Here is a 14,103-nt window from a genome sequence, read left to right on the forward strand (position 1 = left end):
AGACATAAAGTCTGGGGAAAAAAAAACGTAAAAATAAAGCAGCTACCGAGCCCTGGGCGTGTGAGGAGTGCACATTGAACCCAGTGAAGCAGAGTGGACATTCTTCATGAATCAAGGCAGGTGGTGTATAAGTACCCCACAGCTCCAAGGGTGCATTCAGGCCCTTGGGTTCTAAAAAGCCTGGAGCAAGCTTTCTGCTATGGGAAATGTTTGCATAGCAGGCATCTGGGTTCTAGTTCGACACAGATGTGCTGTTTTCTCTGGTTCAGGAAAATGGTTCACTCCAAGTACTAGGGAGGAGGCAAGAAGTCCTCTCAGCTGATGCAGAGGGCACTTTATGGCTCTGCTCCAAAACTGGTAAGCAGGTTTATGGGAAGAATGACCATACTAAAAACAGGCACCTTCTTTTCTTGATCTAAATTCCTGGAAAGGGACACATCATAGCTACCCAGACAGTTTTTCTAAAGTTCTTAAAATACTTTGCCAAATGGTTGCCAGGAAAATACTCATTATCAATTCTTAATAAAATATTACCATCTCAGCAGGTTTGGAGACATGGGGTTGGTTCCCGAGCAGTCTCAGTGGCAACTCAGACTCACAGGCTATTCCCTGAGCCTGTGACACCAGCTTTGCCCAGTGTGTCATGGCCTTCCTGTTGCTGCTTCTGCAGTAATTCCAATCCTGTATTTATGTCTGAACATTCAAGATGCTACTAATGCTGATGCCGCCCTGAGGTGCACAAGGGGTCTGAACTGCAGTGGGCAAACATTCCCTGGAGGAGCCAGCCGCTATTGATGCTAAAACCCAAGTGAAACAAAAATAACATTCCTATACCCACCCAAATATGAAAACTCTAAGGCAGCAATGTTTCATTTTACTTCTTGAGTGTTTTAAAGCAAGTACGGAGTCTGCCTCTCAATAAAAACACGAAAACTGTTACTTAGCGGCTTCTAATCTTCTGAAGGCCAAAGGACTATTCAAATTCTTTGATCATGTTTAGCTTCCATGTATACTCAACCTTCTCCTAAGCCTCTTTTGTTTCAATTTGCCCTTGAAGAGCTGTAGCCCAAGAACATTTTCAGTGAAGAAATGTGTCTTAAAATTTAAAGCTCCTTCGTGTTCTTATCCCAGAGTTTATCTGCACCCACGTTAAACTGGCAAGAGACAAGGGCAAGAAAGGAAGATAAAGTGATGTTCATGCCGGGTTTATCCACCACTCCATGTGCATGGAGCCCACCCCCTCCCACCCTCACCCACACCTTCTGTACTGCTTCAGAGGACCTGTTACTGACTGCTCAGGAAGGAATAACCTAATGGGAAAAACTGCCCAGGATCTCCAGGTGGCTGCCCTTCCTCATGTACCTTGTTAATCTTACCATTTAAAAACAAATTGCAGAGTCAGGCAGGTGTTGGTGGCAAACACTCTGGAGACAGAAGCAGGTGAATCTGTGTGTTTGAGGCCAACCTGATCTAGAAGAGCTAGTTCCAGAACAGGCTCCAAATCTACAGAGAAACCCTGTCTCGAAAAACAAAACAAAAAAACAAACAAAAACAAATTGCAAACACCTAAGCTCCCTCCCATCTAGACCGTGAACACAAGGAACAATGGCAGGAATCATAGAGAAACGAGTGTCCAACCATAGGACAGATGTTAAGGAGGAGCCATCTGATTGCCTCCAACTCTCATTACCTAGACCACATACCCATGTTCTCAGATCTTTCTGTTTGCTCCTCCTCCCACTCAGGTTTGGGAAAAGCTCACTGCATTCTACCCCTTCACTACCTGGATATAAGACAATACAGTTTTAATCAGCACATCCTCCTCACTTTTTCTTCTGTTTGAAAATGTGGTCAAATATCAGCATCCTTGCCTATTCTCACCTTCAGAAAAAATCAGTGTGTAATTTTATAGTCCCAAAACATTGTGCTGGCACCTCTTTGTAGGTGTTGTGGCTTAATATTACAATTACAATGATATGAATTTCTAACGCCACAGAGATAGACCTTTTGAGACTCCATTTCTGATGCCGCAGGTACCAGGGAAATATCCACTGGTGAGTGTAAGGGTGGCCATCTGGGTGCTCTTGTGATTGCTGTTTTGTCTTGTTTAATAGCCTGTGTCCTGAGGAACATGGTAGGTTGAGAAATAGTTGAGCATACTTTCAGATGAGGAAAATATTAAAGTTTGCAACATGATTCAAAGTTGAAGCTGGAGGAGGTAGACGCATTTCTCTCAAACATGTTCTTTACCTCCTAAGTCGCTCTGGCATATGCCATCAGTAGGCAATTCATGAATCTGGCACACTTACATCTATAACTTATGCTCTGGTGTTTTTTTTTTTTCTTTTCACCATCTTTGAGTGATGGGATGAGAAGAGAAGCCACACACATCTCTGAAATGCCATAAACTATAAAGTCAGTTGCAGTCTGTCAGCTGGGAGAGTGGTTTTGCTGCTTAGATGTGGGCCATGAAGCCATCAAGCACCCGCAAGCACATTTTGAAAAGAAGTCATGAAGCAATTTTTTCTCTCTGTTTGAGAACAACACCTTTCCAGAAGGTTGACTGTGAAGCGGAGATGGGCTCGCACCTTCTGGGGACTGGCCAAGAGGAAAGGGAGGTGCCAACCCCGTGGAAGGAGGAATGTTCTTTTGATACTGCCAGCCGTTGCCAGATATAAGAGTGAAAAGAAAAATTCATTTCTCCCGAGATATATGGTTCTGTCTAGCTTGTTGACTCAAGAGGCTTGGAAAAGCTTCAGAAATACAGTTTCTGAACTAACAGCCGCTACACTGCGCAGAGAATACACAAGGAAGTTGTTAGCTATGTTTCTGCATGGAGGCATGCATGTGCTCTGGACCTGTGGGGGCACAGGTCAGTGTCAGGGTCTTCTTCTGTCACTAACCAACTTTTTTGTGAGTTTTTGAGACAAGTATCTGTCTTGGATCTGGACCTCGCTGATTCCATAAGCTGGCTGGGCAGAAAGCCCCTGGGGTCTTTCAATCTCTGCCCCAGCTCTGAGAATAGAAGCACCCGCCACACCCTTTTCATATGAGTGCCAGGAATCAAACTCTTGTTCTCATGCTCACACAGCTGACACTCGACCCACGCCGCCATCGCCCAAAGCCTGTTTTCTTAGTCTACCATTGCACAGCTTCAAAAACAAACCAAATAAACAAAAATCACTGTGTCTAGTGATAACACTACCTAAAATTCAACATCCCATTTAGCTAAAGTAAATATGTATGATTATTGTCCAGTTACATCTCAGACGTTGAGAGACAAAGATTTGACAGGCATTGAGCAGGAGAAACCATGTGAATGAATGAGTTGAAAGGGGACCTTGTGCTCGGCTCATCCACAAGATAAGAAGATACTGGCCTCCTCAGCACGTTCTCAAAATTATATTGTGTCTTTCTCATGATGACCAGAGGTTTCTTCTGTGTAGCAATCTTTCTGTTCACTGTAAATATGTATTGATTTTATTGCTAATAGAAAGCTGATTGTCCAATAATTGAGCAGGAAAAGATTGGGAGAAATAGTCTGAGACAGAATGTTGGGATGTTGAGGACAGAATCAGAGGAGGAGTAGGATATGCTGGAGGACAGGTAAAACCATGAGCTACCTGTAGAATGTAGATGAATAGAAATGGGTTAGTTTAAGTAGTAGGACTTAGTTAGAATTAAGCCTGAGCTATTGACTGAGCATTTATAATTAATATAAGCCTCTGTATTGGTATTTTGGGAGCTGTTGGCAGACTGGAAACTTCTGCCAAGAGTTTCATGGAGAATTTTCATAGAAAAGTTGAAGAAATTTTAGCTTACTATGTGAAAAACACAGATATTCATCTCATAGATGCCAGAGCTTTTCTGGTTACAGATGAATAAAGAGGGGTCTACTCTAGGCCTTGACTTCTGCTCTGCTAAAGGGAGATGAAAATAAATAAATAAATAAATAAATAAATAAATAAATAAATAAATAAAATGAATACCAGTGGTACAGAGAGCATAGAGTCACTTGTAAGTGGCAGAAATTTATTTCTTACTTCTCTGGAGGCTCAGAAGGCCAAAGATGCTAACACGCGTGGTAGAAAGGACCCCTTCCCTATATGTGGCATCTTTTTAGAGGACAAGGGTGTAAACTGGCAGGGTCTCTTTTATAGTGGCCCTCATCACACTCATGACCACGTTACTCCCGAAGTGCCTCCTCTCCCCATCAGCTATGGAGTTATGACTTCACTGTGCAAATCTGAGAGAGGTGGAAACATGGAGTCGGGAGCACACACTCAGCAACATCTATCATGTCAATGACTCAGAGAGTCCTCTCAGAGCTGGGTGGTGGTGGCGCACGCCTTTAATCCCAGCACTCGGGAGGCAGAGGCAGGCGGATCTCTGTGAGTTCGAGGCCAGCCTGGTCTACAAGAGCTAGTTCCAGGACAGGAACCAAAAACTACAGAGAAACCCTGTCTCGGAAAAAAAAAAGAAAGAAAGAAAGAAAGAAAAATTAAAACATCTATTCACGAATTCAATACAAATAGTGAGTTAATACTAAGTCTCTGTGTGGCGCGTGTGACCTCCCAGTTTGAATGTGCATGCTGGGAACTCTTCCATGCCAACCAAATGCCCTGCTGAGAACACTGACAGATGACTCGGTGGCATCAGGTCAGACGGACTCATTTGTTTTGGTAAAGTGAAATCTACAACAGGAAGTAAATTACCTTTAGAGAATCTAAATCCAGAGAGGCCTCTAAACATGACTCATCTCCTGTCTTGAAGGCCAAAGAACGGTTGAAGAAGGGGTGCAAATGAGCAACTGAGTTCCAGGACCACACACAACATAGGGACAAGACAGGTTATGTTACTGTAAATGGATGTGAGTTTGAACATACTTAACCTTGGACCCAAGAGATGTATAAGAATACTTGCCTCAGCCTGGTGACCTGAGTTCAGTTTTAAACGGAGGAAGAAGAATTGCCCATGGATCTCCACATTGCTCAGTAATTGGTGCACACCCCCACATGCTTCTTGCCTGTCATGCTTTAATGGGTCACATTTAGAAGAATAAATATTGAAAAAAATAAATTATTTCTGTGCTCCAAATTGTAAATCCAGAAACAATGTGCATAGCAATCTAAGAAACTCCTTAAAACCTATAGGTATGTAGCTAATGTTTTTGAAATCATTCATTGACTGAATACATCTGTAGGAAAGAACCTGAGTTAAGATAAACTAGGTATATAGGATGCGAACATGTGCTGTAAAATTCCCAGAGAATTATTAATACTTTAAATAAGCACAAAACATAAAAATTAAGTAAAATTCTAACAAAAAGAAGGTGTATACAGAATATTAAGTGTCTTTTATTTGTCTTTTTCTGTGGCAGTATGTAAGCACTTAGAATACTGGGCTCACTATGAGCCTCACAAATATTTTGAATATTCAAGATTCCTCCCACATGCGGCCTCCGTCACTGAGACACACAAGCTGCTGGAGGAATCACCTCTCACAGCTGAGCTTCAGAGGGTTGTGTTATCTTTCCCTGTTCTGATCATGGGTAGAGCCTTAGCTACTTTCCCTTCCTCCTCCTTAGCTGGTGCATCTTGTGAAGCTCCTGAACCCTTCTTGGCACCCACCTTATTTTTCTCAGAAAGCTGACCACTATGACTTTCATCCATTTGACCCCTCCTTCACATTCCCCTTAGCTGTCTGGCAAAGGAATTGGACGCTTTCCTCCCTTACAGGCTGAGCTTGAGCTACATGAATGGTTATACAACTCACTTGTATAACATAACTTGTAAAGCAGCACTGGCAAAGATGTGGAAGTCAATGTGGAAAGCCAGTTTCTCAGTAACGTCCTTATCTGCTCTCTCCTTTAAATGTCTTAGAGGTGGTGATTATCTTTCTAACTTCCTGCATCTTCTGTAGGTCTAGACTGATTCTCTCCACAGTCTTTGGTAGAAACCAGAAGACTTGGAAGCTGAATGTGCAATGGTTTTGAATATTCAGTGACAATACTCACTTGTTTTCACCTCCACCAGCAACAGCACAAATGGGGGTCACCAGTATTTCCACAAGGCACCTGCTATTGGTGTTAGACACATCCTGGGAAAGAACTCAGCCAGAGAATTCTTTTCTTCTTAGTACCCGTGTTCCAGACATGCCTTCTCTGTAGCACATATTGGGAGGCGATCGCCATCTCTGAAATGACAGGTGACTCCGTGGGTTCGCGCCTCCTCTCAGCACTGACACCTAGCTGTGAAATGTTCAGTCAAAGTGTGTGACTAGGAGACTGGGCTGCTTCCCAGTTAGTCAAAGACTAATGCTTGGCATGAACTCAGTGGGCTGATGAACACCAGAGCTGCAGGTGATATAGGCTCAGATGGCACTGACGGAAAGAGGACACTGTAGTGGACGAGACTGAATGATTGCTACAGGGTAGCAGGGCTTTTATTAAATATACTTACCCTGGCCCGACGCTGAATCAGTTAGCACATTATCCATAGTTTATTAAAACTCTGTGTAAGTACTGTCTTGCATTTTTCTGTAGTGGACATTGGCATTTTATGCCCTATATATGTGTGTGTGTGTGTGTGTGTGTGTGTGTGTGTGTGCTTGTTTGTGTGTATATGTATATGTAAATATATATGTGTGTATGTATATATCTATTTTGTGTGTGTGTGGAGAGAGAGATCCAACAGTTCATTTCCGGTGCCCTCATCCCTCCCTCTCCACAGTAACTGAAGCTTACAATTCAGCTGCAGTAAGCAGCAAACCCCAGGGAACCCCACATCTCCTGTTCCCCAGCAGTGGCATTTAGAGACATGTGCCACCATGCCTGACGTTCTGCATGGGTGCTGGAGATGCGAGCTCAGGTTCTCCTGTTCATACAGAAAGGTCTTTAGAGCTGAATCACCTCTAGAACCCCAAATGATGTGTTTTTGGTGTTATAGCTTCATTTTTAGTAACTCTACTGTCTCTCCTCTTACTAGAACATTGAGTTCTCTATGTTCATTCCAGTTTAACTGAAAATAAAATTCAGTTTAGAACTGTTGTTATTGTTGTTATTTGCCTTAGAAAAGCTAAGTAAAGATCCTGATGATAATGTATTTAAAATGTGTCATTTGGACATGCTCACACAGTATATGCTCAGCAGCCATGTTCTTCCTCAGTCACTTGAACCAATGCCTTATGATTACAAATATTGCAGCTTGATTTTCTTGTGGTCAAGCTCTGGTTCTCTACAAAATAATCAAAGATAATATAAAAAATATGGGTAAGTTATAAAATTGCAATGTTTAGCTCCTGGACTTTTAAATAACTGATGAAAAATACAGACCAGAATGGGATAATTCAAATGACGCTTCAGGAAGGGACAGTTTTCTAATACATCATGGTGACCTTTCTCTTTTACTTAGATTTCCCTGGCGTCATCAAAATACCGCAATTATTTAAAGTCAAGCATGAGCTAAGTTGCTACATCACAGCTGTGTACATTATTAAAGAGATGTCATCATTGTCAAAGTGAAAATGCATTGTCTAAGTTATGACAACATTGTCAGATCAATGACATTATTGCCAAAGTGATAATGACGACATTGTCGGAGCAATGACATCATTGCCAGAGTGATGACATCACTGCCAGGATGGTGATGTTGGAGAATATTTCTGAAACTAAACCCCAATGTCACATGTGGGCTTCACACCGTTCAGTTAGATCATGATGTTGATGCCAGGTTCCTTTCTTACCTCTGAACCTGTGCTGACCCAGGTACTCCCACCGTGGCCATGGACTATTGGTCCAATTTTTGTCTCTGCATCTCAATGAAGACTCTGAGGCTAAGACAGTTCACAGTGCTTGTTCTGCAAGACTAGGCACCATCTCAGACCACAGATCTATACTGTAGAGTCTTAAATCAGACCAACTGGCTTGTCAGACTAGGACAATTTAATCCTAAAAGATTCTTTTATTTTTTGATTAATGGTTTAGTTAAATTTTCTTTTCATTTAACAAATTATACTTCATGAAGAAATTCTGGGATAAAAGTTTCTTAAGTCTAATGTATCAGAAAGCTCCCAGTATGCTTCCCCATCACTCTTGTGAAGACCCCATGTATAAGGGCATGACAGGCAGGCAAACCCTGCCATGAGTTACTCCAGGGAGTTCATCTTATTATTACCAATATGAGTACTTACTAAACGACCTTTGTTCCCTAGAACACTGGCTCCAAGGATGTCCAGCCCCACGATCTTCAGAACAAAGCAGAAGCTGCATGCACCTCTGTGTCCCTAAGCCAACCCTCCATTTCCTCCCCACACTGCTCCATGCAGCTCAGAAGTTAGCAAGCTGGCACAGTGGGTCTGTTATTAACTGTTTTCAAAGCAGAGCCCTCATGACGGTAATGATTCTAGATACACTAGGGAGATGGGTCCATATTCTAAATCACTCAGCACAAGTCATCCATAGAACAAATTTAGTGAATACTCAAGGGTATTCCAACAATGCCTTACAGATACTGAATCTCACCTCTGTGTGTTTGTTTGTCTTCCAGTTCCTCCGAAAATATATGACATCTCAAATGACATGACCATCAATGAAGGGACCAATGTCACCCTCACTTGTTTGGCCACTGGGAAGCCAGAGCCTGCCATTTCCTGGAGGCATATCTCCCCATCAGGTGAGTGTCAGCCTGCAGCATCGGCAGCTCAGAGAGTGAGTGAACCCCTTTCATTTCCCTCTTCCTTCATGAGATGGCGCCTACAGTTAGCGTGGCTCAAGGAAACTGAAGGAATGAACTGCCCAAGTCGTCATAATAAGGCCTCTTGATTCCTAGGCAACGTTGTTTTCATTGTAACATTCTGGGTAGTCACAAATCAATAGAAAGGGCTCGAATGGAATTATTAGTACAGGAAAAAACCCTGTTCACTTAAACGTGTGCGGGACTTATTCTGCAGCATCACATGTTGATAGCCGGCAGGCACGGCTGAGGTAATCAGGAGAGAGTGGAATTATACAGACTGTGAGTTGCTAGGCCTGATTCCAAGCTGCTGTGCAGAATCAAGGGTTTAGGAGTTAGAATTATCTTTACTTGATGAAGGGATCCAAAAGTCCTCATATGGAAGTGATTAATACACAGAGATCTCGTAACTGGTGACATGAGGTCTGTGGGATGTTCCTAGGTACTTGTGGCTTATATGACTACATTGTGCACATCATCCAGAAGACCTGAAGTCAATTTTAGCAAGTTGGTGACAGTCAATCCTCATGCAAATAGGCCTGTGTCTGCATTTGGAATGCCAAAGCGTGAGTCTGGAGTAATAGAGAAGCCCCAGGCTCGCAAGGGCCTGGCTCTAGCTTTACCAAAAGACCCTGTTTCTGGGGAGGAGAAAGCCAGTGATAGAGCAGGCACTAAAAGTCTGCCTTTGGGTTCAGTGTGTACACACACCTGTGCATACAGCCCCACCCCAAATAAATAAAAAAAAAAAAGAAAGAAGTTTTCACCTGAAACTTTGAGAATTTCTTGAAAGTGACAATATTATTTTATTGTCTAGGAACACAGCACATTTTTAGATTAATACAATTTTACTTCACTTGTTTTCCTTTTATTTTGGGAAGAAAAAAAAACTTCCACAAAGCTGGCACGAACAATGAGACTGCTCTTAATAAAACCAGAAAGGAACATTGTATGTAGGCGTAGAAAAGAGCACACTTGGAACATCTACTTCATCTGCTAATGCTTTATTTAACATCGCTCATTCCTTAAGTGTCTTCCAGTTGCCTCGTTTGTGCAGAGGGTCTAATGAGAATCACCCACACCGGGTGCTAAGAATTGCTGTTAATGGGAGATAAAAATCAGTATGCCGGCTTCACACACTTTTGCCATGTGCATTAAGCTCCTGTAACAGTGCTGGAGTTCGAGTGTATCGTTGACTGACAACACCTCCCTTGACAGAAGCCACAGAATGGACATGTGAACGTTGATCACATGGCAGGCTCTTTATAGGCCGGAAGTGGGCACATAAACTGAGACCCGGCGTCGAATGCACCGCTTTCTAACCCGAAATGCTTACGCTTGCATTCAGCCAGTCGTTGACTGGCTCTCCACTGTCCTCAAGTGTTTCCTACTTTCCAAAACTGTATAACAATGATCTCTAGTTATTGTTTACATTGACAAGAGTCATGTATATTTATCAGGTATGCGATACCTTGAAGCATATGCATTCTCAAACAGTTAGAACCAGCCGGCTATTGAGTGTGTTGCCATTGTTTTCATTATGAAAGCCTCAACTCCATTCCCTTTGCATTTTCTAAGAGCAAGATGTAACAGTACCAGGGCTGGCTAGCGGGACGGCTCATTGGCTAAGGGCGCGGACTGCTCTTATAGATGACCCAGGTTCAAATCCCAACACCCCCAAGGCAGCTAACAACTGTTTGTAATGCCAAGAACTAATACCCTCACACAGACTTACCTGCAGGTAAAACACCACTGCCCATAAAATTAAAAAGTAAATACATTTTAAAATAAGAAAGGAAGATTGCAAAGAAGATGTCAGAACATTAATATGTTACAGTGTGCAGTAATATCTGTATTTTCCTCCTGTCTCACAGGACCTAACATTCTTTTTCTAGCTTAGCATCTAGATATGATGAGACGAGAGAAATAAGAGACATAAATGTGTCTTGAAAACTATAGGGTGATATTCAAATGTACAGATATCTCTCCATGGATAAAATCTGATGGCACTATGGGTTTTGTAAGAATGAAGTACACAATTTCTATCTACATATAATTTTAGATTAATATTTTGGACTTAACGCTCCCATTTCGCTGTGCTTGCTTGCTGTGCACATTTGCCTTTTCATACATCCTTAGATATATTTTAGTTTAATTAAATAACAAGAATGCCAGTTACTGAAGTTATTAGAATAAAGACTGCAGATAGCATCACAAACTGAAAAGAAGACAGATTGGGTTTATAAATTAAACAGCTCAGATTCATTTTTCCGATCCTGGCACACCAAGAAAATGAGTAAAATTAGCATAAACATTAATAATTATCTATGAATAGCCGGACTCTGAGAATATTTTCATAAATTTAGAATAATAATGGGTTAAGGGTTCTATATTCCAATACTGCTTCAGGAAGCATGCTTGATAATCCTATTATCTTATATATTTATACTTGAAAGCAAAAAGTGGATTTCACTTATCCATTTATTTTTTTTTACCTGGAAAACATCAATGTCCTGCATTATCTGTGCAGTTCTGCTTTGCTGTGTAAAATGGGCTGAAACAGCCGCCAGCCATGACCAGCTCCAGGACTCTCTGCAGAAGCCATGGCTGAGTTCTGTACACATGCAATGTACTTGTATTGTTCTGTTTACTAGTTGTTGTTTTTTTTTTTTTTAATAATTCCCAGTGTCTCATTTGTGATTGATTGAATGGTTCCTCTCAGGTCTCAGGATGGTGGCTTCCTCTGGATCTCCCCTGATCAATAGCTGTGTATTGGTATGATCATGCCCCAGGCACCCCTGGAGGCAGAAGGAGTCGCCACCCTCCTGTACCTCCATCTGCTGTGTGCTTCACTGAGATTTTAGATCGATAAATTCTTAATTCATTTATAACCATGGCTTCTTTCTCTGCAAGCTGCTCAGCCTATGCCCCATTTTGCTTTCTCTGGCGTGATAAACACTGTGACTGAAAGCAGTTTGGAAGAGAAAAGGGTTCGTTTGGCTCAGCATCCCATCACCAAGGGACATCAGGGCAAGAACTCAAGTCAGGAACCTGGAGGTAGGAACTGAAGCAGAGACCACAAGGGAACTCTGCTTACTGGTTTGCTCCCCATCTCAGATTATTTTCTTATATACCCCAGGAACATCTGCTCAGGGGTGGTGCTGCCCACAGGGGCTTAGAGTCCTTCCACATCAATCATCATTAAAGAAAATGCCCCATAGACTTGGCCACAGGCCAATCTGAGGAGGCAATTCTTCAACTGATATTTTCTTTTCCTAGGTGATTCTAGCTGTGTCACGTTGACAAAAAGCTAACTTGAAACCTATGAGAGTGTTACACGCAGATCCATCTATAATAGGAAGAGCACATGGTACATCCAGGTACACTTAATGCACCCAGCATCTTAGCTCAACAGTGTGGCAGCCCTGGACCTGTTCTGGTACATTCTCATGAGAATATACACTACGTATCCACCTTCAAGCTACTTCTCCTGAGCCTGTATCATTTCTGCAGCATGGTATCCTCAAAGCTCCCGGACAGAACTGTAATTAAGTCACGGATATATATTATAAGGTGATTTGAGAATATTTCTTGTTTTTCTATATATCTAGATATTTCACTTTGTGTTTATAAAGAATTTACAAAATCTCAAGGGTCTTTACTTGAAGCCTTGTGTGGATGTGCAGGCCTATAATTCCATCTTATAGGAGGCTGATGAAGGAGGATGGCCATGAGATCAAAGCTAGCCTGTTCTACACAGTGAGTTTCATGGCTTTTCAGTGCCAGAAAACTCAACATTGAATCTCACACCAGTCACTGAATCCAGGGTGCACTATGCTCACGAGAAGACATTTTTGTCAAATATAGAAGGAGTAAGTTCCACACACTGTTTTTACCCCAAGTTCAGTGTTAGCACCCTCCACTTTGGAAGTGGATTCTTCAGACTTTCTTTGATTCCTGACAATTTCAACAATGATCCTTTTTTAAAAAACAGCATACTCCTACTTCAGAATATATCCTGTTTCCTCCCGGCTATGGGATAGCTGTGGCCATCAGGAACTACGTAGATTGTGTCCTTTTTCAGGGGACCTACTTTAGAGTACATGACATTCATCCCTCCCTCGCTGGCAGCTTTAATTTCAGTTTACCAATCAGGGCGCTAATTGATTTCTACACTCTGTGGTTTCTCCTTCCCTCACCCTATGCTTCCACTAAGCAGCAGAGAGAGAGTTCACGAGACCACAGACCATTGTCCTCTGTTGTCGGTCTTCCCTTTCTTGGTGACATTACTGTGAATCCTTCATCATTCACGCCTTCCATTGCTCATAGAATTGATGGCTTCTTTGTAGCTCACTAACCCTCCTTTCTGTACCAGTTAGTCCTAATAGTGTGCTGCCAACAAGAAACTCATGGTACTCAATTTCTTATTTTTACTTTTGTTGGTAGATTAGCAACTTTTAGAAAATTGTTCATGTTTGTTTATAATTCATTGCTGTTTAATCATTTAGATGTTCAAGTTGTTTTTAACTTAGTCACTAAGGGGTGTGTCTGTGTGTCTATGATCTTATATGATGTGCCTGCCATATGTCTGTGTGACCTGGCATTGCAGAGGGTTGGGCTATTGTCTAGGTCCTGCCCCAGCTCTGGGATAAACCACTTACTTAACTCCAACTGACAGGATACACGTGGGGCACCGTTGCTCTGCAATGGTAAAGTAATCGGCAAATCAGCTGTCCAGATGAGTTCCTCTGAAGTTCTAGTACAGTGCAGACTGTAAATGACTTTGGGACAGGAAATGAAAAGTGCAGGAGAAGGGGAGGTTTAAGTGGTTTGGGAGTTAAGGAGATGGGGAGAGGAGGAGGTGGGAGGAGGGCATCCAAATTCAAGCATTTACTTTTGCTCTTAGTAAAAATTAATTAATTAATTAAACTAAAGAGAAAGAAAGGTGTGTGAGAGAGATAAGGAAAGAGAGAAAAGAGGGGGGGAAGGAAGGAAGAAAGAAAGAGAAGGCTATGAAAGGAAAAAATCGAAGTATAAAAAAGGAAGAAAACATAGAAAAGCGTTTTATTTAGTTGATAGAACAGCCCTAAATGGGGTCCTTGGTGTGTGTGTGTGTGTGTGTGTGTGTGTGTGTGTGTGTGTGTGTGTAAGCATGTGTGGAATTACAAGCAAAGACAAAACATGAGAAATAATTGCTTGCACTATAGACAGTTGATGTGGATGATGTGACTGCTTCCTCCGCTCTTTGGCCAATTCCTTTCCTGGAGACTTTTCAGGACCCCGAGGTGCATGCAGTGAGAAGCTCAAGACTCTGCACTTTGCCTCAATAACACTGAGCTTGAGAGCTAGCACTTCCTGTTTTATGGGTTAATGA

At 42.1% G+C, this 14,103-nt stretch overlaps 1 protein-coding gene across 1 annotated transcript in view; it reads left to right on the plus strand.

The window, feature by feature from the left end:
- The window catches only part of Negr1 (neuronal growth regulator 1), a 671,783-nt gene that overhangs the window by 391,624 nt on the left and 266,056 nt on the right, over positions 1–14,103 (plus strand). Inside the window, exon 3 of the mRNA XM_057793773.1 lies at positions 8,547–8,672. Within this exon, the coding sequence (XP_057649756.1) occupies positions 8,547–8,672 (126 nt within the window). The remainder of the gene's footprint in view (positions 1–8,546; positions 8,673–14,103) is intronic.

The sequence above is a fragment of the Chionomys nivalis genome, chromosome 18 (assembly GCF_950005125.1).
Source record: "Chionomys nivalis chromosome 18, mChiNiv1.1, whole genome shotgun sequence".
In the NCBI taxonomy this organism is placed as follows: Eukaryota; Metazoa; Chordata; class Mammalia; order Rodentia; family Cricetidae; genus Chionomys; species Chionomys nivalis.